General features: G+C 33.5%; 2 protein-coding genes across 2 annotated transcripts; one reads left to right on the top strand and one right to left on the bottom strand.

Moving 5' to 3' along the window:
- Nucleotides 1-3,912: 3,912 nt before the first annotated feature.
- Nucleotides 3,913-15,245, bottom strand: LOC108334025 (glyceraldehyde-3-phosphate dehydrogenase GAPCP2, chloroplastic). Its single transcript, XM_017569607.2, has 14 exons — nucleotides 14,972-15,245; nucleotides 14,101-14,195; nucleotides 13,920-13,987; nucleotides 13,792-13,830; nucleotides 10,254-10,354; nucleotides 9,015-9,127; nucleotides 8,832-8,931; nucleotides 8,586-8,732; nucleotides 5,345-5,405; nucleotides 5,135-5,232; nucleotides 4,914-5,056; nucleotides 4,731-4,814; nucleotides 4,414-4,503; nucleotides 3,913-4,300 (listed from the first exon to the last, which is right to left on the bottom strand). Exons 1-14 carry the CDS (start codon nucleotides 15,032-15,034, stop codon nucleotides 4,246-4,248), a joined length of 1,257 nt encoding a protein of 418 aa, XP_017425096.1. The 5' UTR covers nucleotides 15,035-15,245; the 3' UTR covers nucleotides 3,913-4,245.
- A 6,369-nt stretch (nucleotides 15,246-21,614) lies between these two features.
- Nucleotides 21,615-24,065, top strand: LOC108333781 (scopoletin 8-hydroxylase). The gene is made up of 3 exons (XM_017569254.2): nucleotides 21,615-22,175; nucleotides 22,520-22,862; nucleotides 23,791-24,065. Exons 1-3 carry the CDS (start codon nucleotides 21,676-21,678, stop codon nucleotides 24,034-24,036), a joined length of 1,089 nt encoding a protein of 362 aa, XP_017424743.1. The 5' UTR covers nucleotides 21,615-21,675; the 3' UTR covers nucleotides 24,037-24,065.
- Nucleotides 24,066-26,893: the final 2,828 nt, after the last annotated feature.

The raw sequence follows: 26,893 nt of genomic DNA, 5'->3' as shown, positions 1-26,893 counted from the left end.
ATACTTTTGTTTATATTTTGAAATGTTGTGGTTGGTACAGGTTTTGAGAGCTACGTAGTGTTGGATAATAACATGCAAGAGATGAACAAAACACACTCTCAATTTACTCCTTCATTTTTGGACTGTACTACCCTCGACCATTAGAAAGTCAAGTTTGGTTCAAATGCTTTTTGTTTGAGATTCAATATAAAAATATTTAAAAAAACTATTTTAAAAAGAAACTATTGGAATAACCGAAGCAAAAAATGGTCTATGATAGTGATTTTTTCACCACTTGTGTCATAGATCTTTAAAATTAAATAATTATATTCAACAAATGAAGTTTATTGTCTCGATTGTTTGTGGAACCCAAACAGAAAAGGGTCTATGACAACAGTTGTTCATAAACTCTCTTTTTTTCGATTTAGTGCTTCAATTTTTTTTAACTGAAGAAAAATTTGGACCGTTTTGCTTCAATTTATAATCAAGACCAAATACTTTTTCTTTTTTATCTCGTCTTGGCTCAGTTATAAAAACTCTATCAATAGTCGAAAACAATAGCTATTGTATCCCTTTCCTTTCCTGCACTAATGATAGGACGAGAAATAGATCAATCCTTAATATCATTTTCCCATGCATTACATCTATGTACAAATATAATTGTTGCATGTCAAACATGATATACAAGACAAACACACAATAAGAAAATTTATGTAAACAAAAAAAAAACTAGTATAAACAAATAGAACTAATTAACTTTTGAAGGAGTCAGAGTAAACCTATAAAGTAATCATAGATTTTACATCAGTTGTATATGGTCAAGAAGTGGATCCTACGACAGAATGCTCGCAGACAATTACATAAAAGGATTGATGCATTGTATTTGGCCATTCTGCTATTGTACATATAATACTCAGTTTCACTCATTAATTTAAACAAAACAATAACATCTTACCTTTTCTATTTCTTTAATGTTTCGAATTTCGTCCTCTTTCCACACGCTCACATGCATCAACTTCCACTGTCTAATATCATATACCCTTTCAAGCATTCAATCATTAACTCAGATCCCTACACATTGTTTAATTTATCAGTTTTTAAGCAATGCTGAGAGAGAGAGAGAGAGAGAGAGTTCAATCATGAAACTCAACTAAATAAGGGCACCCTTCTGAAACATATCGACAAAAAATGAGAATTGGTGAGATGATCATATATTATACTTGTTTTTTGTATCATTGAACCCAGTTGGTAATGTCATTCAGAAGAAACGAATTGTATGAAAAGAGAGAAGATGCTCAAAGTTGGCAAATGAGTTCAATGATTTCATTGATCCTGAACTTGCGAGTTGCTTGTAGTTATTTCAGTTAGAGACCACCTGTCTCGAACACAACACAAAGTAATGACTTAACATGCATGAAAATTAAAAACAAAAACTTTGGCATCATCCCTTTCTTCAGGTAAATGGATTTATATATTTATTAATGTCAAAGTTAAGTTATGATAAGGGAAATGGCTTATAAAAATTGAGGACACATTTGTGCATGTATATTTTTATACAAGTTGCATTTTATACTTATGCTGCTGATAAATAATTAAAAATACAAAAAATCATTTAGTCACTTAATGTGTCATCACTTAGTCTGGATCCTATCCCTACAGACCTATTATATATATATATATATATATATATATATATATATATATATATATATATATATATATATATATATATGAAACTTTCATGGAATTTTCTTAATTACCCAAATAAATATATTTATTAGAATAATAATTCAACTAAAATAATAATTCAATTTGGATAAGACTGAAAAATAATGATTGAGAGTTTTATAGAAACTTAATTGATTATAACTTTAAACATAATTATTCATAACTTTAAACATAATTATTCATGTTTCAATTTAAATAATTAAAATATTCATTACAGTGTATACATTTCATAAATTTCTAAAATATTATTGTAAAATTCTTATTGTAGATTCTCTTTCTTGTTGAATAGCGACTTCAGAAAATATCTGCATTATTATTTAAGCTTCTGTGTTATTCGATTATTACACAGCACACGTATACAAAAACACACAATTGTATGTAAGCTAAGTATTCAATAAATCAAACATTTTAAGAGAATAATATATATATATATATATATATATATATATATATATATCAACAACCATATCAAATAGATTTTAATTCAACTTTAAAGACATACCAAATCAACTAGACTTTTATAATTAGTAACTTGATCTTTGATTAGTCATTCAATAAAATATTCACGTTAAACACAAATTATAAGTTTTCAAGTTCAGACTTAAAACACCATACATTAACTATCAAAATAAACTAAACCAATTAAGACAACCAATTATGTTATGCACTTTCAAGTCCTTATGACATAAACATCAAATTTATTAAAAGAAAAGAATTATCACATAATAAACCATTTTTCCAGATTCAATACTCCATACTATACGTCCATTAATTATAAATTTCAGCAACTTATCATATTAACCATATTTCCACTGCAAAATAAAACATTTTTCTCACCCATATAAAATTTCCATATTCACATAATTAAACATATACATCATAATCATCGTAACCAAGACATTACAATTATGATTGATAAACCAATCACCACTAATTTTAAGGTTATGATACACACACCATTCGGTTACCACATAAAAGCCATTCATAACATTCTAATAGTGGCTAGAAAATATAAATTTTTAATTCTGTCAAACGTCCATTTTTAAAACATCAATTGCCTCCTTTCAAAATTTCACCACATCTCTTCAAAAGAAAACATAGCATCCTATATCATAAAAAATAGAATAGCTTTTATCATTAATAAACTTACACCATTTGTTGATAAATTATGGTGAATTGCTTTTAATATTATAAGAAAAATCTGCATCACTAAAAAGTGATCTACGTATCATAAACCCCACCACTACAAGCCTTAGTTCTACCTAAATAAAATCCTATAACCCGTAGAAGCAAACAAGTGATCCATATATCACTTTATAACTAAGGACTGACACTAACTTTTAAATATAAGAAAAGTGATAGTACTAACTTATAATACCTACACAAATCACCCATAATTAAAATATAGAAAAGAGACAAATTTGTACCAACAATACTTCACATTCCAGTCATGACACCAAGTCACCAATTACTTCATGCGTTAATTACACCAACAATCACTACTCCAACTGTACTTAATTTTAATTGATATAAAAACTGCACTTAAATGGTCAAGTAAGAATAACTCATGACCTCAGCTCATGAACCAGACACGTCCAAACAGAATTTCTTTGCACATATCAGATTATAAAACCAAAACCAAATTCAAGAAATTTTTATTTTTTTTTCTTTTTTCTTTTTTTTTCTTTTTTTAATTTAAAATTTAAATGCTACCCCTCATCTCCTGTGACTTATTGTATTTATAAGTTTTAGTAATCCAAGATGGCAACAGACATGGACATTTATATTTATTGATAATTTATGGGCTAATTTACATCCATCACATACATATATCTACATAACCAGAGAATAATCAATGCTAATAAAACCAAACTAGTACAAAGCGTGTCATCTTTATACATTATTTAGGACTATCTCATTGGATAACTTTGGACCTGTTAGATATATCAGATTCTTTTATACTACTATTGCATTATCAATAGAAGGAGAGATGTTTGTAACCAGATTATTCTCGAACACGCCAATATAATTCATCATCCACTTTACAATGACAAGAACTTGGAAAGCCAGTTTGTAAAATTCTAATTCCAAAACATTTAGTTCCTTTTATTGTACTTTCAGTGTACATGCTGTGGTCATTTAAACTCTACCAATTTAACCTAAATCAACAAGAATTGGAACAACTTACACAGTTGGGTGTTGCACTTATCCGAACAAGCCAATATAACATTCTTCACCTTTAAAATGTCAAATCATTTTCAAAGGCAGATTGTTAAAAATTCATGCTGGTATTAATCCAAAACATGACCTATCGAACAACTCAATATAAATCATTCTTCACCTTTAAAATGTCAAATCATTCTAAAGGCAGATTGTTAAAAATTCATGCTGGTAGTAATCCCCAAAGCATGACCCAGGACAATGTCCTCTTTATTTTATTTTCGGTGTACACGATGTGATAATTTAGCCTCATTATAAAAATCAGATCAAAACCAAAATCTGAACCTAAGTCACTACCAATAATAACCTAATTGGTGTTCAATTTTGAGCTCCCACCAACGCCATGTGCTCTATAAGGTCCAACACTCGATTGCTGCAACAAAAACCATTCCAAAAACATCAATTCGTGGTACGCATGAACTATACTTTTAAAATTGACCAACGAATCAATGCTATTCATTCTACATATGCAAAATGCAAGCATACCTGTAACCCCATTCGTTGTCATACCATGAAACCAGCTTAACAAAGGAAGAACTAAGTGCAATGCCAGCCTTAGCATCAAAGATACTTGACCTGCAAGGGAATTAATTTTGAACATAAGCCTTTTTAATAACAAATAATATATCCAAATAGTAGCAGAGAAAGAAATGAAGGGTTTGAAGGTTCAATTTTTCTTTTGTGCAAAATCTACAATTGCCCAAAACCAAACACGGATCTCATGTTCTATGGTCCCACTTTCCAACCAGAAAAGTTAAAAAATAACGTTCTGCTTTGAAGGTAACATAGCAAACACAATGCACCTTGAATCACCAACGAAGTCATTAGAGACAACATCCTCTTCTGTGTACCCAAGGATTCCTTTCAGTGGTCCCTCTGAGGCATACCTTCATATTTTTAAGCAGGTAAGTTATACAAATCAACCAAACGGTTAGTACAAAACAGTAAATGGCATGAAAGCTGGAGAAAAAAGGCAACAGACATACTTTATTGCTGATTTAACATCTTCATAAGAAGCATTCTTCTTAAGCCGGCAAGTCAAGTCCACCACAGAAACATTGGGAGTCGGAACACGGAATGCCATCCCAGTGAGCTTTCCATTTAACTCAGGAAGCACTTTCCCAACAGCCTGTGATTTCATAAAACAAACCCTTATTCATATATACTGAAATAGTAAACTTAAAATTTCTGTCCATCCATCTCTTACCTTCGCAGCACCAGTTGAACTTGGAATTATATTTTGGCTTGCCCCTCTTCCCCCACGCCAATCCTTCATAGAAGGGCCATCTACAGTCTTCTGTGTTGCTGGGTAAGAAAGAATTGGATGTTAACAATGCTACATGTGAACATATAAAGGAACGGCTTGACCATAAGAACAGGAAACTACAGGTTGCAATTAGCAAGTTTGCAAAGATACCTGTGGTTGCATGTACAGTTGTCATTAAACCTTCAACTATTCCAAACTCTTCATGAACCACCTGATGAATAATTTACGTAAGTTACATACTTATATGTAAGTTACCAATGGGACAGATGACGGGGTAAACAACATGTTAAATCTTTATATTGACTAAATTGTTTCTAGAACAGTACCCCAATATCAATGTTATAGATATGAGATACCAGAAACTATCAAAGATCCCAAAAATCCTTTATCACGTTATAGCGGATGCCATAATGGGTATAGCATTGCGATCAAAAGAAATATAATATATGCATATAGAAAATTTAAAAAAAAATACTGAAATATAAATTATAATGCAAAAATAATGAAAGAGACAACCACAACTAATAATAATATTGTCTAAAAATCCAAATAACAATAACATGAAATCAAAGCACTACAAATTCAATGTTGAAAACTTACACTAACAACAAAACACAAATAAATGTCTTAAATTTCTACTTATCTCACTCTTCTTCAATCCCAACATAATTGCCTTCAATATTATCTAATAGGGCATATCCATCCTCCACTTCCCCTTCTAAGAAACTCTTGTCAAAGTTAAGTAATTTTTCAAACTCAGAATCAGAGCTATCATGCAATTCATCCTTGTTATGGTTAAAGTTGCACCTGGACCTTTCTTAAAAGCATGGGAGATCCAATACCAATACCATCACTTCATGATTGCTTTCTTTTATTTGTTGCTGGTCTCCTTGTAACACTATTAGTTCTCCAACACCTGAAGTTTCATAAATAGTTGCTCAATTACAAGTGGGATCATCATCAAAAACCAACTCATTTCCCCCCTCTTCATTATCATTATCATCATCCTCCATTTGTCCCACTAACCACTCATTACACTCATCAATGTTATTCAACAGAATAGGGCCTATTTCATCCCTAATATCTTTGAGCAAGTTGTTGGTTATACTTTATGTAAACCAAATCATGCAACATTTTGTACTCCAACCTATTCCTTTTTTTAATGAATCTGCATTATGAACAAGTTAAATGTGAATTAATTTCTTTCTACACACTACAAAAAACGATAATAATAAATTGTCACGTCATGAACAATAAGTATTACTTGCTCAAATACACTCCCATTGTACTCACGTCCCGATGAACTACGTGTCAAACTTAAAATCTTGATTGCTGGCTTTTGTAAGTTGCGAGTTGTGTGCCCATAATTATTCCACCATTGAGCTACAAAAGCAAAGAAAGTAACTTAGAATGTAACCATTATATCTTGATACAATTTCGAAAGCGTTTAAGTGTCTCACCTAGTGTGGCAATCTTCCTTGATTCTTTGGTGGAGTCATCATCAAAGAGTCCACTTCCACTCTTGTGAAGAGGCAACTCAATTAAATTTTTTTTTTGCACGTCTTTAGTAGGCACCAACCTCTTGATGCAAGAATACAATCAATTTGTAATTTCTAGATCATATTCGATTTCTGTGTTGGAATAATAGGACTTTGGGTTCAAAAAGTGACTAGTAGCATGCAAGGGGTGATGAAGTTGGCATGTCCATCCATTATCAATGATTGTAAATACATCCTTCTATTTACTTTAATTGTTATTGAATGACTTCTTTATTGCTTCCTTGGCTTTCTCCATTGCTTTGTATATATAACCCATAGTTGCTTTTCTTTCCCCATACACCAAATGAAGTACATGAACAAGAAGAGCCATTGAGAGCAACATAATTCCAAAATGAAAGGATAAGAACAATTTCTATAGCTTACCTCCCCTTAGCTTCCTTGAGTGCTTATTCTTGGTCCATTCACCTAAATGAACTTTCAACAACTTTTCAATGTAACCTCCTTGTTGAGAACTGGAACTCGAATTTCATAAGTAGGAGAAGGTATATTAGGTCCATTAGCACCTATAGCATCAATCATATCTTGAAAACTTTTCAATCTCACAAGGTCAAATGACAAGCCTGCTTGGTACCAAAATCGAGTAATATATTGACAAATTGAGGCCTTTATATTTTTGTGAAAGGGAGAAAGCTTGGTACCAAAATTTTTGTTAGCTTGCCTCAATTTTTCTTTTTTTCTTCTCTCCATTAGCATTGGTCCTTTCTTTCCACCACTATTTCTCCCTTTACCATTACTTGCAATGGAAATTTCAACCTCATATTCACTCTCATTATTATCATTTGATGCACTGTACCTAGCATGGTAGTCAAAATCATGATCCAAAACGTATGATCATACAAGTCTACGATCTTCTTCTCCCTCTCTAATCTTGCTTCACTTAAAACTCACAATCTTCGCAGATCATGTTGGATCGTTGTTGTGTATCGCAATTTGTGTGGGACTGGCAATTCTCGCGATACAATCCCTTTTATTAGCGAGGGAGCAGTCGGCCCAGCTTGCAGCAATGCTTCTCTCGCAACCTCGTGATGCAATCCCTCCCAGTGGTAAAGGAGAATAAGTGGAGAGATCTCCAAACAACATCGCCTCTCTCGACAACACCTCTCTCGACAACACCTCTCTCGACAACACCTCTCTCGACAACACCTCTCTCAGGCAACTCGTAGCAGCAACTCTCGCGACATCCACGTACCTAGCGGTGGAGGCCTCGACATTAGCCTCTCTACGAATCTCTTCGTGATGGGTGGTGGATGACAACTCTAGGGTTTTTTTAATGGATTGGAACTATATTTTCTAACCTAAAAAGTTTAGTCCATTTAGCTTAAGCTCAATCACAAAAATTGTTACTACACCGAAAAAATAAAAAATAAATAAAAAAAAAATGACTCTGAAAAATAGTTAAACTGCCAACTGATAAAACAAGAGTTACTCCCTCTCTTAAGAAAAACGGCCACAACGTCACAACCTAAAAAGTTAATTCATCCCCGGATGAACCACCATATAGATTCCAATATCTATGATTGACTCCATCAAGTTCAAATAAATTGTAGAAGACTGGATCTATTTCAGTCGAAAATATATAATGAAAGATAACATGAGAGTATAAGTTGAACATATAAAAGTACATGGCTAAAAGACTGGATCTATTTCAGCAGAAAATATCCACACACACACACCCAAAAGGATATGTCACAGAATAACTAAGGTATCTTTAAGGAAAAGAAGTGCTTCCATTAAACCTTAAGTTTAACACTGCCAAACTACATACAAAAACATTCTCATTACAAAGAAGCACTTTAGTTCAATAAAGTTTGGCAATGCATGAGCAATCACACCTTGGCAAGAGGAGCAAGACAATTTGTTGTACAACTTGCATTAGAAACAATGTCCATTTCTGGGTGGTATGCCTTCTCATTCACTCCTACCACAAACATTGGAGCATCAGCAGATGGAGCTGATATTATTACTTTCTTGGCACCAGCCTACAGAGTAAAAAGATAAAGCTCATTTGATGCTGGAGGGTAAGACAAAGATGAGAAGAATGAAAGAAACAGAAGACTAATACACAGGTATTTGAGTACCTTCAAATGTGATGAAGCTTTTTCCACAGTTGTGAAAACTCCAGATGACTCAATGACATAATCAGCCCCAAAAGCACTCCATTGGATCTCTGCAGGATCTCTGAAATAAAGAAACAAAATTTGTGCAAACCATTAACACGTTTTTAACATTCACTTTAATTATCAGATATCAACTCATGATACCTTTTGCTCACAACTTTAACCTGCTTTCCATTAATTTCCAAAGTAGAGTCATCCAAAGTTTTAATGGTCCCCTTGAATGGACCATGAGTAGAATCATATTTAAACATGTAAGCCTGCAAGAAAAAGATTCAATGATAAAGACAAATGTAAGGATGAAATAATAAAAAAGAGACTAAACCAAACACAAATCATAAACCAAGCATCAACAAAAATCCATAAAAATAAAGTTACATGTAACAATAAATTAATTGAAAAAAATTTCACGAAAAACAAATAAATAAAATAAAAGATGAATTTATTGAAAAAAGTGGAATATAGGCGTGCAATAATACACTCACCAATTTCTCAAACGTTGTAGAGCATCTATTTTGTCATTGTATGTACTAAACAGCATGAGTATCTACTACAGTATACTTACTACCTTTAATTGAGAAAAATGCTGGCACAAATATTTTGTTGCCAACAACTGTCATTTCCTACTTCTCACAAGATTTTGTAATTGTTTAACACAATCTCTATGCTTCCTTATATTTAAAAGGAGTTCTGATACATTATTACAAGAAATTGGGGGTTGAACATACAGATAAAGTTCTCTTATTTTGGACCAAAACAAGAAAGCTTCCTTAATTTCCGGTTCCATTTTGAATTGAATCATTGAATCCTTTAGAACAAAAGTAAATGAGGAAATACTAAGATAGAGACTGAGTTTTTATTTTTTTTTCTTTGAGATATGTTTTCAAACAGATCACTGATTGGATTCTCTTAAGATGAGACAAGGCTTCATGATAAAATAATAAAATAATCTAAATAAATCTCAACATATGTAAAATAACAAAAGGCAAGCAAACAACATGGACCATAGTTGAAGAACATCCCAATTGAATCCACATAACAGATACAAAACAAAATTATGTCACTAAATATGGGTAAAATAGAAGGCATCCAAGATCAGAGCATTATACTGACAAGTGTGGTTCAGATTATTTTGAAGGAAAGTAATCATTTGTCTCTATCAGCTTCCCGTGGGAGCTTAGAGAAATAGGGTTGTATCTCTTAATTTTAATCTTCACCAAACACGCTATAATAGAAATCAAATTCTTAGATGTACTGGCTACTCAACAAAAAGAAAAGAGCTTTCAGATAGATGTATGTATCACCATATACATAAATAAAAGCATACAAAAGAAAATGCATATTAAATATAATCTCTTGGTCTATATCCCGTATAACAGTACATACCATATATTTTGCATCAACAAATGGATCATTAATTGCAACAACATCAATATCATCTCGTGAAGTAGCTACACGCAGCACCAACCTTCCAATTCTACCAAAACCTGCACATTTCAGCATAAGTACACATATGTAATCTAAAACCAAAGAGAAAAACTCCACGTGTTATACATATTAAAACAAAGCTTTCATCTTCTACATAACTGCATTTTAGATGACACTTTTTAACAACAGTTCTTTCAGGCTCAAGCAACTGATATACATGTTCCTAAAGACCAAAATAAAAAATATAGAACAACCAATAGTCTTTTCTTTCTTTTCCATTCATAACTTGGTAACTTAATAGTTGAAAAATCTACCTCAACATTATGCACAGATCCACCAATAAAATGTCATTTGAAATCTGTCGGGTTAAAGCATACAGAATCCAGTAAATATTATGCCAAATTTGATTATTGTTGTACTTTGAGATAATATCTTTAGAATCTTCCTAATTAGAGGAAATAGATACATAATCTTTTATTTTATTTTATTTTCTTAGATTTCCTAGTTTCCCTATTTCCCTTTTTAGGAGATTTAGATTATTACAAATAGAGGGTATGAGAATGTATTTTTTATGATTGAGAATAATAAATCAGTCTTATTTTCCACATGGTATCAGAGCTTGTCCGATCCGCTTCGACTGTCTTTGTTGTCTGTCGACGGCCCCCTAAAAGTCTCTTCTTTAACATATGTTTTTAATGAGCTCCAATTGCCCCAGTCAAGTTCTACCTTAGAATTCTAGCTTTTTCTCCAGCATTACCAACATGTTTGTCCTTTTGATAACAGCTACACAAAATTGTGCTTCCAGAATTTGGCCTAGCTATAAGCTATACTTCCAGAGTTCAATCTGACCTAGCTATAAGCTATACTTCCAGATTTTAATCTGACCTAGCTATAAGCTATACTTCCAAATTTTAATCTGACCTAGCTATATGTTATATTTCCAGAATTTATCTCAGAATGGGTATTTTAAGTGATGCCCAATCCTTTTTATGGCATTCTCATTGGTTGCCAATCAAAGACCGAAAGTTTCTTCTTCTAGGAACCATGAAAGGCCATTGACTTCACTGTTAATTCCGATGTGCAACACTGCTCTCCGCCGTCGACCACTGCCGGCCACCATCCGCCGTTGGCCATTGTTGCAGTTTCGACCAGTGACCAGCGGATCTGGATAGTCTCTTTGAGCGACGGCCAACCGCGCCGGTTCTGATGTCTACTTCTCATTCACGCGCCGCCACGAGTGCCAAATCAGTCTGATAGTCGTCGCCGCCGCCATCGTCATTTTCTCCGGCGAATTTAAGGGTTGGGTGCCTCAAGGAGCGCGACTCAACCCTGGTAATCCACCTCCCGGAAGCCTCCGCATGCGCCGCCTTTCTTCAGCTGGTCTCGGGCGCATGTTCGTCACGCGCCACACCCCCGGTGTCGAAATCACACCGCGCCGCTGCCGGTCGTGTTGCCGGACCTCCATCTCTGTAATCTGCTCCTTCTAATATGTCACTTTAACGCCATCATCTCACCACTGTATTGAATCGCTGGAATATACTTCATTACCCGTTCTCGATAGGGAGACCTCTTTCAACGCCATCGCGTCAGTTCTTTCCTCTCCATTACGAAGGGTTCTCTACCTCTCCATTCGTTTCTATTTCTCGAGCAACAGTGCTTCGTTTTGCTGCTACCACAGTCGACGTCGGCGCAATCAGCCGCTAGCGCAGTCAGTCTCCACCGCCGCAGTCAATTGTTGTAACCTCTGCAGTTTGTCGCTGCCGCCTCAATAAGCTACCGCATTTTCTTTGGTCAAGATTAAGAGTGCTTCATGAAGTGCACTAGCCATCGTTTCCGTTGTTTGCCGTGAGGGGAAATATTTTTCAGCCCCTGCAGAGAACTTCCTTCTTGGGCTAGAGTTTAGCCCGTACTTCTTGTGATACAGTGTTAAGTATCACCATTTAGGAGTAGTCCAACAGAGAACTTTGGACCTCCAACCTGTCTTTGGCCTTTTGATGCCATCATAAGTCTCAATCTGTGGTGTTTTTGGTTTCTGCCAATGCCTTGTTGTAATAGCTCACTGAGAGTTGTTCTAATGCCTTGTTGTAACAGCTCACCGAGAGTTATTCTATGAGACCGCCCGCTGATTTGGCTCGTTCGATGTTAGGGGTTTCAGATTTGTCCCCAAGTACGGATCGGTTCTCACCAGTTCTTCCACCTTCACGTTCTGTCATTGACGTGCATATGTCGTTCAGTCGTGAGGGGAAGAAAAGTTTTAGTCGTTGTAGGGTGGTTAAGTCCCTACAGGTTTGTTGTTGTTAGCCATTGTAGGGCAGTTAAGTCCCTGAAGGTTTGTTGTTGTTCAAGACAGTAAAGTCCTTGAAGGCTCGTTGTTGTTAGGGCAGTTAAGTCCCTAAAGGTTAGGACAATGAATTCCTTGAAAGTTCGTTGTTGTTAAGGCAGTTAAGTCCCTAAAGGTTAAGACAGTTAAGTCCTTGAAGGTTCGTTGTTGTTAGGGCAATTAAGTCCCTAAAGGTTCGTTGTTGTTAGGGCAATCAAGTCCCTAAAGGTTCATTGTTGTTCAGGGTGGTTAAGTCCCTACAGGTTTGTGGCTGTTAGCCTTTGAAGGCCTCCCCATATGTTACTCATGGAAATCATGTTCTCGAAGTTTTGTTGTTGTTCGCCACTATTGATGGCAATCTAGTCCGTGCAGTTTGTTGTTGTTTGCCACTAGAGGCCCTTCATCTGTTCTTGAAGTTTGTTGTTGTTTGCTGCTACAAGTCATCATCCATTTTTTGATGGAAATCTCTCTCATCCATTGTTGTCCAAGTTGAAGTTTCATGGTGCTAGTTCGCCCTCGTTCATTGTTGTCCAAGTTGAAGTTTCATGGTGCTAGTTCGCTTTTGTCCATTGCTATCCAATTTGGTTTATTGACGTTCTCTACAATTGAGTTTGATTATTCCAAGCTTAGTTCATACAATCTTGTATGTTCCAGCTTGAGGGGGAGTGTTGTAATTTGAGATAATATCTTTAGAATCTTCCTAATTAGAGGAAATAGATACATAATCTTTTATTTTATTTTATTTTCCTAGATTTCCTAGTTTCCCTATTTCCCTTTTTAGGAGAATTAGATTATTACAAATAGAGGGTATGAGAATGTATTTTTTATGATTGAGAATAATAAATCAATCTTATTTTCCACAATTATCTTCATCAAACATTGCCAATTTCATCTAAAGCGATTAGACAGTTGAAGGAATATGTTTTAGCATTTGCATACGTCACAGTCATAAGCACCGCTAGTCACTCTGAATATGAAAATGTTGAACAATCCTTATGAGCTATCCTAAATAAAACCATGATAAAATGAAAAGATGGTAGTAAGGCAAATCTTAAAATAATTCATCATCTATGATGAATTTTGTATTCAATGGAAAATTGAAAGTGCATAATAAAATTAAATGCTGCAAGTAGATACAAGAAACTGCTAAGAGAAATATTGTAACAAGAAAGTTACCATTTATTCCAACTCTTGTCTTCCCAGAGCTCCTTGATTCTAAACAGACCAAACCAACCACAAGTAAAAATCAAGAAATTGCATGCAAATCGCACTAATATAAAATACAACGTTGGTACTATTCTTACGCTGGGTGGGGAGAGGGATTTCTGTAGCTGTGGATTTAATAGGCTGGATCCCCTGAGCATTGTAGTTTCTGTGCAAACACCAATAAATCAGAACCACAAATAATAAAACCACCAACTATTGAAGGAACCGAAATATGAAAGAAAACAGGAGCTCAAGGTAAAAAAGTTTGAGCAACTCAACTGGAAGACTAATGAGTCACATTGAATTGAATTACCAAATATGCTACTCTGTAATCCCATAGATTTCACATTACAACTCGAGGCGTTGCTAAATACCTGAATCGTACAACATATATACAGATATATTAGTAAAATGGTACATCCAAAAAAAAGCATCAATACAATAACAATGAAACGTCAGAAAATTAAGCATTTAAACCACGAGAGAGAAACTTTTCTCAACCATCAAAGATTGATAATCGGATAATTTTCCTTAAAGTCTCTCACAGATTCTTTTCTTAAGAAAACGCTACAGCGTATTCACACGTACCCTTTTTTCTGAGCAGGAAAAGAAAAACAGGTTCCAACCAAGACCAAAGTTTCAAAGCTAAACATGACTATAATAAATACAAATAAATAAATAAGTGAAAGCCCAAGGCATACTAAATTGCGAGGCATCGTTGTAAACTTTAAAATTACCAAAAATTTCCGCAAATTGCCACCAGGACAACCCAAAAAAACTAGACGTTACAGCTGAAATGTCAAAAGCCGATCTTATAAGACCTCAAACACTTTAAATTTTCGACTTGATTTTTCACGTAAACGCAAGAAAAAAACTGAAAAGCTTTAACCAGTCAATAAAAAATAAAATAAAAGTGTTGATTCTTTGAACAACCAAATAAAGCGCAACTGGTTACAAAACCAAGACCATAATCTATATAGACCAACCAAACAAACAACGCCGCATCAACCGAAAAGCATCACATCATAGTCCAGTTTGGTTCGGTTCAGTTACAGTATTTTGTCACACTTTACAAGCAAATGCACAAAAAGGCGAAAACTGAAAGCGAAAATCGAAGAACAGAGAGAGAATCGGCGACGCGAGAAGAGACCTTGGAACGATCGCAGGAGGAAGGTGCGAGAAACGCGGATCTGAGCAAAGACGAAGCGGCCATTGGAGAAGGCGAAGAGAGCAAAAACCAAACCCTAGAAAATGTAAGAATGGTTTCTGCACCAAGCAAAGGACAATAAGAATGAAGAAGAATGCGAATGTGGCACTGTTTTTCTCGTTTTCTTTTTATTTTATTCGCACCACCCTACGGAGCTTCTTATGGAATGCTGCCAACAACTCTTTCCCTCTCAAGTTTCAACGTCACTGTATCACGCCCTTTTTGAAAAGGTGTGGGTGATCACGTGCGGGAGAGTCTACAACTATTAGCCTACAAGAGAAGCCAAGATACGGAGGAAGAAAACAACTCGCATCGGTGGAGGCAAGAGAGTATAAGAGAGATATCTCTAATGTATATTATTAATTTAATTAATTAATTAACTAATTAATAATTATTTAATTAATGTCATGTCCAAAACTAAAGTATAATATATATTCAAAATATTCTTCTGATTAGGCTATACCAAATTAGAATTATATTAATTATTCATTATATTAGTTTCTCGATTCTTTTTAGTTATAATTTTATAAAATAGTTATAAGTTTAATTTTGAAGAGTCTATCTAAACTTTATCCACCACAAGGTGAAATTGATTTTATAAAATTCTTCATTAAGACATATCTTAATGATCAATTTTCATATTACAAATTATATATGATTATCAATTAACCTTAATAATATATTAGGTGTTCTTATAGAGTTGATAACGTATCTTTAAAGATTTCAAACACTTCTCAAATGTCTCTAACCTTCGATCTTTAAAGTATTCATCTTTCTCTTTTGCGTACTCATGTTTTGTAAGGTGAATGGGTTTGTGTCCTTAGAAGACACTCTAATATTCAAGTGAGCTTCTCATATCAACCGATAATAATTGTGTAATTAATGAAAATGTAAATCATATTCCTCGTAATAAGTTCTATTTATACTTATTGTATGAGCTTTTTTACCTCTATGGGTTTGGGCCCATTGGCCTAAATAGCAGTCAGTGTCTTCGGGATTGTTGTAGTTAATAATGGGCCATGGTGACTAATAGTCATGCATGATGTTGAGAGACTAAGTACATGTCGACTTAGTGAGGCGACATGTACTCGTCCAAAGACGAGACATATATTGGTCAAAGAATCAAACATCAGTAGTAGGTCTTCAACTTCTTACTTGTCAACCATGATGACGGTACTCGACAGTCATCCTTTAGAGTTTTGCAAAAAAAAAATTGTATCTTTAGTTATAACCTTACAAGTACGGTAGTCCCCAACCTTGAGAAATGTAACGATGAAGAGGTTGTAATGATTAGGTGTCAAATATGACATGGTGAAAGAGGTGTAGAGATATAAATTATGTGTTCACACAAAATGATGCGTTACTTGGAAGGGGTAGAGTCGCAACCCTTAACCTTCAGATCTAGAGAAATTTAATAGTTAAGGGAGAAATCTAATGGTTAAGGGAGGTGAAGCCCTAGATTCCGACGTCAATTACCTATAAGACGTTAGAATTATTCTTTTCCCTTACGCCTTATGTCCTCTAAAATTTTGTAAAAGCATAACCCATAAACAATGTTTCTTCGTGCTTTCATTTCTGCTTGAACCTGCGTTTTTGGAGACGAGTGCAAGCAAGAAGAAATGTTAGTTTTTTGTCACTTACCTCTTGCGAAAGTGTTTTTCTTGACTTTGTTATGTTATTTTGTTAATTTTGATCGATTTATATCATGTTTTCATTTAGTATTGATGACCTTATGCGAGTTGAAACTTCATTCCCCCAAAGTGAACCAATCAGTTTGTTCATGAGTGTAAGAAAAAAATAGGTCAATTTTGTGTTATTGTATGAGCTTTTTTCACGTGTTGTTTCTTTTATTTGTTTGATATTTGTATGTTTCTTATAAGTTAGATAAAAATTTTAATGTGATTTTTGGCTTTTTTTATATACTTTTTTAAAATAGTATGGATCAAAGTTACATGAATGAACGTCATATAAGTCAATAGTTTGAAAACGAAGTTTTCGAGTTCTTATAATATGTTCAAGAACACGCACACCCTGTGAACAGAACATATTTTTGTTTTTGTGTTTGTTGTCTTAATCAAATATGTGAAAAGTTGGACAACATGTGTGATCATCTATTCATCTATGGTATAAGAGAAGTTATACATGTTAAGACAAGATCATCTATAACCCAAAACAATCTAACACTTTCATGTTTTGAAATTTAACAAACAACGATAAACGAAATAAGTATTTGACAAAGTATTATCCCTACAAAAATAATATCGTTGAATGAAAGACATCATATGAAACAAACGTTATAGTATTTGAATGAATAAAGAAAAGTTTCAGTAAATGCGGTAAGACCATATGATCCTATTGATAGTAGACGCAACGATGTTTTACTATGAAAAGGTCAAAGCATGATACTTCAGTAAATGCACTATTAAATAATGTTTTAGAAACGCGCTATCGTGAACAATAGACACATCATTCAACGATATCTTTGCTAAAAAGGCAACATATGATACATTGGTGTAGATGTCTATCATAGGATGAAGTGTTTTTGTTAAAGTAGATATACTTTTCATAACTTTATCAAAAACATATTTGACTTCTCATTTGGCTCAGCTTTTGATGAAAGGATCATTCTTCTTTTATCTTCTTCTTCCCAACGTTCATTTTTTTTTTGTGTTCTTATAGGATGAGCCAAATGAACACTTGTAGTAATTGTCCTCCACAAGATAGAACAAAAGTTTGTAGAGCATGTATGTCCTACCTCTTGTTTTTTTTATGTTTTTTAACATCAAGCATTTAATGCTTTCAACGTTTGTTCAAGATCCTAGGTTTTCTATTGTTATATTTGTGAGTGTAATTGACATCGTTTAGTCTGTAAGAGACTTCTTCTTGGTTAGTGTTTTACTTGTTATTTTTGGAATTTGTTAGACATAGGTTGTATAGTGTCACGATTTCTAAAACAAGAATATTTCGTGAATGTCTTACCTACTAATGATCTGTTTAGGGTTTTGGTGTGTATTTCATTCATTAGATATCACTTTTTTTTTACGTTGATCATTTAATGTTATTTAATGCTTGCTCAAAACAACAAAGTGCTTTTTATTTTCTACTGTTGAGGTAACGTTTAATAATTAAGCTTTTCTTCTAAAGATATCAATCGTTGAGTAGGAACCCCATTGTTGGACGAAGTAATAGTTTAGCTCATGGTATCGTTTAGACTGATGTAAACACTTTTTGTGATTTTGCCTTTTTAGAGCAATAACATTTAGCAGGTTATGTTTTCCGTTGTGTTTTTAAGTTTAGGCTTTTATAGTGTTTTGGTCAAAGACATTGTCTTGAAACTTTTTTGTTTACCCGAAAGTTCAATCGAATACCCTTTGGGTATAGTAAGCTTACTCCCTTAAACGCTTTGACTTGGCAGTCATTTATCATTGTGTCTAAGTGTTTTGGCTTAGTTGTTTTTCTATTTTCAACAATCCTAAGTGTTTTCCTAAGTTGGCATAATTTCAATGTTGTGTTTTTCTTCAATCTTATTGTTTCCTAAGTGTTTTCTTAAGGTTTTCTTTAGCTAGTCTAATTTTGTTTCTCTTATGTTGTATCCAGCTAGTGTTTATGTTTTTTTCTCCGATGTTTCTAGTTTCATAGCCTAGTTGGACCTTACAGTGATTTCCTGGTGTTAGACTTCTATATCAGAAGATCGTCTACATCTTTTCTTCTTGGTGGATTAGACTTGTTGTGTTGATACCTATTCTTTCTAACTTAGGGTTTTTGTCCTAGCGTTTGATGTTTGTTTTCCATTGGATTAGACTTGTTGTGTGGATATCTATTCTTTCTAACTTAGGGTTTCTATCCTAGCGTTTGGTGTTTGTTTTCCATTCTACGAGACTTCTTCATTTAATGTTGTTTAATTAAACTTCAAAACCAATGGTTCTATAGACGAGCTTGTCTCTTAACATTTTAAGTCAAGTAGAATACGGTTTTGACAGTTCAAGTTAACAAAGGGCCAAGGCCCAATGTTGACCAAAGTGGGACACAAATTTGGCTTAGTTGACCAAAGGGTCAAAATTTTCATCTAACTTGGTGGATAAGAAGAGTGAGTCTACTATGCCATATTTCTTCCTCCCTTTGGAGAGTTTTTTTTTTCCTAGTTAGTGGCCACATGTCCTCTTCTCATTAGAGAGGATATTCGCCACTTGTCCTTCTCCTAATGGAGAGGATTTTCTCCTTGCTCTCCAAGTTAGCCAATGTAGGGTTTTTAGGTTTTGCTTCTACAATTTAAAGACACCCTTAGCATATAAATAGAGGTGTCTCCCACTCTTGTATTTAGCTTTGATTCAGAGTATTGTTATGCTGCCAATTTTGTGTCATACTACTCTTATTAGGTCATCCTAGGCTATAGCAATCCAAGTGACCTCCTCTAGCCCCCTTCCTCCAAGATTTAGCCCAACCTCTCTTAGAGAATCATTAAACATCACCTTTATCACCATAAACCACACTAAATCGTGAGCTTAGCCTTCATTTCCACCAACTCCCGTAAACACTCACCCTCCACCTTTCACCATGGCTTTCTCTTCTAGCTTTGCCTCAACCTAGCTAAGGAGATTGTCATCATCGTGGCTAACCACCTATCATCTTTAATCATTTGCTTTATTACTGATGAGTGCATATTTATGCCCTCATTTAGCCTTTAATCTTAGATTCTTAATTAGTTTTTGTACTTTAAAATAATATTTTAATTAGAATCCGTTATAATTGGTTTATTAAGCATGAGATACAAAAACATGATAAAAATAGCTTTTTAGTTGTATAAATATTCTTTGGATATTTTGATGTATGTTAGTGCAGCTGTAACTAAGCTGAGCTCATTGAGGTGTGGAAATAAATTGGTTAGTGTTTCATGACACCTTAAAGATAAATCTAAAAATAGCCAATAATCAAGACCACAAGAAGTCAATCAAAGCATAGCATGAAAAAATGAAAAATTTTGGCTAAGCCAAGAAGAAGGAACAAGCAACAAAAATTGGATCTTGCGGTTTTCTCTATTTTTTCTACAAAAAAAGGCTTTGATAACTGATAAATGTTTATGATAAAAGACAATTTGGAGAAAATATATCTTAAGATATTTTATTTGATATTGTTAAATAATTACTTTATTTAACTATATCAGTAAATATAAAAAAAATAATATTTTCCAATTTTTTTTGAATCTAGAAAAGATATTCTCAAATATTTTTAGATCTCCAAAACAATCAAATATATTTTGAAGATATTGAATTATTTAGAAGATAATTAGAGGATATTACATTATCCAAAGGAGATTATAATAACAGAAAAGCACAAAACAAAGCTCAGTCTAATTTCTATATAAAGAACTAAAGGAAAGACAATAGGGGATCTTGGAGGAACTCATTCGGGGTTCAAATTTTGTCCTCTTTCTCTCTTCTCTCATGTTCTCCACCCTCTCTTCTTTTATTTTTATTTTATTTCCACATTCCATGGAGTGCTAAGTCTTTGAGATTGATTGTGTTGTAATTTCTTAATAAGATTATGAGGTTAGATGAATAAATTTGTTTACTTTTTTTATTCTTGTTGTGATTCATTCATCTAACCTCACGAACATAGATAAAAATAAATCACAATAAGAATCAAGACCAAATTGAGCCTAACCAGATAGAAACCATGTCAAGTCAAGCCTAGGTTAAGTTAAACCCAAGTCAAGCTTGATCCAGATCAAGCTTAGTCAACTCGAACTCGATTGAGCCTAGTTAGCCCAAGTTGGTCAAGCCGAATCGACGCAAGTTCAAGTAAGTTTGTCTACGCTAGTTGAGCCGAGTAGACTTGGATCCAAGTCAAGTCAAGTTAGAGTGTGCTCTCATTTAGTGGAATTGGGATAGACCCATGTCGAGTCAAGTTTGGTCGAGTTTACATCGGGTCAAGTTGAGCTCAAGTGGGACTAAGACATACCAAGTCAAAAGTCAAGCCAGACTTATTGTTTCATTAGGTTGAAGCTTTGTCAAACAGGATTGAGTGTATGTCACCTCAGATCGAACTAAGTGTAATGAATTTAGGTTGAACTAGATTGACCTAAACCTAGATTGACACAAATTACAAAAATTACAAAAATAAAAATATGTTGAGAATATAAAGAATTTAAAATAGAATTTCATTTTTTTTAATTTAAAACTCTTTCATTTGAAGTAGTTATTCTAATCAAATTTGTTACGTAAACTATTTAGTTTGTCGTAAAACATTTTAAGTTCTCAAGAAAACTACTTTACCCTATCAAACTGACTTTTCTAAACACAATATTTATTAATTTCTTTTCTGTTCTGTTTTCCCCGTTGAAATCAAATTCCATAAAATTGATTGTAGTTTTAATTAATGTGGCTGTTAGTCATGAAAGATATTTATTATTATATATAACATATACTATATTACCATATCCTAGTGGTTGATTTTTTAAATACGTTTACTTTCTTCGAAGTCATGAATCTTGCTGAACAAAGAGTTTTTCTTTATTCACATGAACATTACCAACCACACATCTAATATATATATATATACATATATAGGATAGTCCTTTGCACTGATCATAGCAATTTCTACTGAACTTTTGATTTGCCAAAACCATAGTCTAAAGCAAATTGCACTGCATGGCTCTAAGATCCAACTCCTCAAATTCGCTGTATGATTTTGTGGTGAGAGCCGGCAATGGTGTGAAAGGTTTGGTAGACTCTGGTGTGTCAGAGGTGCCAGAGAGGTACATACAACCTCCAGGCGAACGAATCAACAAGCATGATTCAAGGGCATGTGATGCTCCACCCATTGACTTGTCAAAACTGAATGGAGAAGAGCATGAGAAAGTGGTGGATGAGATTGCTAGAGCAGCTGAAACTCTTGGTTTCTTTCAGGTGGTGAATCATGGGGTGCCTTTGGAGTTGCTGGAATCGCTTAAAGATGCAGCACACACATTCTTCAGTTTGCCACCAGAAAAGAAAGCTGTTTATTGCACTGGGGTGAGCCCTAGCCCCAGGGTAAAATATGGGACTAGCTTTGTGCCAGAGAAAGAGAAGGCTTTGGAGTGGAAAGACTATATCAGTATGACATTTAACAGTGATGAAGAAGCTCTTCAGTGTTGGCCTAATCAGTGCAAGTATGATTTTCCTTCTACTCTGTTAGATATATTATATATTTATTTTTATATCTTTAGTTAATTTTGATTATTTTTTATTTGTATTTTCAACTTACTACATATTTCTTTTATTATAAATAGATGATTCTATGTGTGCATTTAATAAAAAAGTGAGATTAATTTCAGATATAATTTTCAGTGTATTTAACTTGGTATCAAAACTAAATTACAATCTTTCTAACCATATTTGTTGTTTGTTGGATATGTTGTTCAATAGACCATTGTTGGATGACGCGCGCTCGATACGATGTCTATTCATGTTCAGTTCTTAAACATTTCAACTATCTCTTCTCTCTTCTTTTTAGGGAAGTTGCACTTGAGTATTTGAAGTTATCAACTAAGATGGTTAGAGACATTGTGGAAGCGTTGATCGGTAAGCTCGGAGTTACACTAAAAGATTCAGAAATGGAAGGCCTTCTTGGAATGAAGATGGTTAACATGAACTACTATCCAGCGTGCCCAAATCCAGAGCTTACAGTGGGTGTTGGGCGTCACTCTGATATGGGAGCTATCACAGTACTGCTCCAAGATGGCATTGGAGGCTTGTATGTCAAGGTGGACCAACAAAATCCTGCTGACAAAGGACAGTGGTTGGAAATTCCCCCAATCCCTGGAGCTCTTGTAATTAATATTGGCGATACTTTACAGGTTTGATACCCTAAAATCTCACAACTAACAACTCAAAATTTTCAAATAATCAAAATCCACTTTAATACTGGAGGGTAATTTATAACAAAAATAACATTATTATAACACTTTTACATAACAGATTACAAAAATAAAATAGTTATAAAAGTATACATTTTTATATTTTTTCAAAAAGAAAAGAATAAAAAGATAAAAAAAATAATATCAAATAAATATAAAAAATTTAAGCACGTGAAAGAATATTTTTTCGGATAACAAATATTTCACTCGTATTCACTTACTGTATAAGTGGGATTTCTTGGCTACTTATATAATTTTTTTTATGGATAAAGCAACTTCTGATTAGTTAGTAGACAAGTATTACAGACGGACTAAATTTTTCACTACTAATAGTAATTAGTAATAAGATTAAATGTTTTTTACTTTCAAATTGTTTTAAATAATTATATTTTATTTTTAAATTAAATTATAATGTATCTAATCTTTGTTTTTATAAAAGTCATACAAAATTTCATCCCAACAAACGGCATGTTATGTGGTGTACACATGTGTGACCAATTTTACATTGAATCATAATATAACATATACGATTTGTTTGGCATTTAATTCAAAATGAAATATAATTTTTTATAATAATTTGAGGACAAAATATTTATTTTAACTAATAGTTAATTACATAAACTAATGCAATTTAGTAATTTTCTTTAACCATGTCATTGGTACAACATTAACCTGTTATTCATAAATCATTAAAAAATTTGAGTAATCAATCTCTCATCCCATAGTATATTGAAACTTTATTTAAGATAATAGAGTCCAGTATTAGTCGGAAAAGCAACCAGCATAGTAGTTTATGATTAAAAAAAAATACATGAGCAGTATATATACTATTTTGTTGATGTGCTTTGTTTATGGTAATTAATGTAAGATACTGAGCAATGGGAAGTATAAGAGTGCTGAACACCGAGTAAGGACAACTAGCAGCCAATCCAGGGTATCGGTTCCGGTGTTTACAATGCCAATAGCTACAGAAAGAATAGGTCCATTGCCAGAGGTGGTGGAGAAAGATGGGTTGGCCCGCTACAGAGAAGTTGTGCTCCAGGATTACATGAACAATTTCTTTGGGAATGCTCATGCTGGAAAAAACTCTCTTGATTTTGCAAGGATCAACTAGTATAATAATAAGTTGTAATTGATGAGATACGTCATAATACGTTTTGCACTTATTTACTACTTTGTCATCGTGTTAAATATTATGACTGATGTCTATATGTCATAATAGATTTTTTTTTATTACAAAAATACTATCGGTCAACCTTTTATGATGGGTGGTTTTTACCTGTCATAATAAATTGTTATAGAATGTTACTTTTCTACTGGTGTGTGTTTCCGTCTCCATTTCTTGTTTCAGGAATAAAAAAGAGTATGTGTGGGTCCTTCTTCATTTCTTGTTTCAGCAATAAAACATTCCGTTATTTTCTATTAACTAAGCTATGTCACAATAAGGATAAGTATGGTTTGAAACACCTTAAATGATGTATAAACATTCTATAAACCCTCAAAGAAAGAAGCCTCATGACATGAGAAGAAAAAATATATGTGATGAGTGAGCTATATGTGCAATTTTGAGACAGAATATATGTGAAGAAAATGAAATAAAAATAATCGGTATATGCATTCTTTTGATGTTTTTTTTCTTTTAGAAAACTCTAATTTGAAAATGTTGGACTAAAACGCTTTACACACTAAAGATAGATGCAATGTAATTCTGTGTACACAACCATTGATTGTGAAAAGACTATTAAATAGTCGTCATAGGCCTTGTGCCGATTACATCAGTGCAATATAACAACTAACATGTAATAACACTGAAAAAAAAAACTAGCGGGATCTAGCTCTACAACCGAAGAATCAAAATTGAAGCAAAGAATAAAATTTATATGTGGTACAACAAATATGTGACTCTGAAAAATAAAACATCACTCGAAATTATAAAATTACCTTTCACAATTTAAGTTTATCTAATAAAACTCTTATATAAATTTAAATTCTTTCTTCCTACATCATGATTAGCTTCATGTACTCCTACATGTTCAAGATCCACACTTCCTTTCCTAACTTTTTTCCCGGATAAAATGAAAATAGACATTAATATATTTACTCCTTTCGTGGTTAATCAAGTGTTTTGCTAATGTGTGTTATTGTGTATTGTCTAATGTTCTTGTAATTGTTATGTCTACCTTTTGTCTAGTGCTTTTACGTTGTATCGTCTAATGCTCTTATTTTAGTTGTGTAATGTTTTTTTTTTCTCATCTAATGTATTCATTTTTCAATTTTCATTTACATGATTTCATTTGCACAACCATCTTTTACTTTTCATTGCGTTAACTTTGAACTTTTATTGTTTTCTATTTTTGTACTTAAAATCTTCAATTCTTCTTTTTAGCTCATTTAGTTTTCTTAGTGGAAGTACTTGCAAATATACTATAATGCTAAGTTGATGATTGGACCGATACGAGTCTAATATCACAAGTAGGGTTCAATTGAGAGAATAAACTAACAATTTATTTAGTATTTATTTTGGTACATTCAATGATCCCACATCGTCTAAGGGTTGAGGCTAAGGGTAATTTAAATACACTTTTCACGTTTGACCCTTCGAGACACTTTGTAAGGAAAGTCATGAAAGAGTTCCAAGCTTCAAGATGGTCAATACCTTAAACACGGGGATTGACCTTAATGAATTTATTTCAATAGACTTGAGGTCATAACATTGGCGTCATCTTTGGGGATGGAAACTGATGAAAACCGTCTTGAGAGCTTGATCGAGATCCATCTAGAGAGCTATAACTTAAGCTAGGGCTATGAGAATAAAAGAAGAAGAAGGACTTTAAGGATTTTTACTCTTGTGGAAGATGGTGTTTTCAAGCTTGTTCTTGCTTTCTCTTAGACATTGTAAATATGTACATAAGTCTTTGTTTTGCGCCTTGTATTTTGGCCAAAACATCTTGTCATTTCTAGACTTGTTGTCACGTCAAAGACTTTTGAAGTTCAACTGCAACTAGTTCAGAGGTCCAAAAGATAAATGCTTATAATCAATGGAAAGTTATTTGAGTATAGTTTCTAAAAAAAAGAATAATATCATTTGGAGCTCTATGGAAAAAGTTATGGGTAAAAAACTCAAAAAAGATCAGAGTTGACAAGATTATGTTTGGGCTTGTTTCTTGAGTTGGGCTTGCATGGGACGTGATCCAACATGTTTTTGGCTTGCTTAAAGCCTTACGGTACTTGGAGAAAGGCTCCCTTGCCTATGATTGGCAGAAAAAGAGGCAAGTTGTGATTGGATGAAAAAGAGACAAAAGACTTTCATCCATCCCCCTTTGGCCAAAGAAGCTTTTAGGCTATTTTCAAATGCATGTACTCTAGCTCTCTCCTTCAACTATAAAAGGAGAAGCACCCTTCTTGTATTTTCTTAGAACTTGAATGATATTAGTAAAACTTTGTCAAAATTGCAAGACTCACTTTTCTTAGTTCTCAACTGGAGTTGTTTCTTTTCTAGACTTCTTCTTCCTTTTTCTTCAAGGTTGGTCCAACCTTCTTCTAGGATGCATATCACACCACCATCATCAAGTCATTGAACCTTCAATCTTCATGTTTTCACACCTTCATCTACTTCATCAAGGAGTTTTCATCAACATTGTTGAAGGAGCTTCCATATGAAACTCCCTTAGTCCTTGACTAGGAACTTGTTCTAGTACTCTAATAGTCTTACATCACTTAAGAGTTTAGACCAAATGTAGTTTAAATAAACTTTTCTCCTTTAACCCTTTGAGGTGCTTTATACGAATAATATGGTGAAACAATTTCAAGTTTTAAAGCAAACAATACATCAAATGTGATAATTGACCATAATGATGTTATATCAATAGAGAACAATATTGATTTACTCATAATGTTTTTAATTCTATGATTAGATGGTAATTAAGAGCATTGATTGACTTATTTGTTAATTGCATGATTAAATAGTAGTT

Source organism: Vigna angularis, chromosome 11, assembly GCF_016808095.1.
Source record: "Vigna angularis cultivar LongXiaoDou No.4 chromosome 11, ASM1680809v1, whole genome shotgun sequence".
Classification (NCBI taxonomy): Eukaryota; Viridiplantae; Streptophyta; class Magnoliopsida; order Fabales; family Fabaceae; genus Vigna; species Vigna angularis.
Note: the sequence above shows the minus strand (reverse complement) of the source record. Positions and strands in the feature narration are given on the sequence as shown.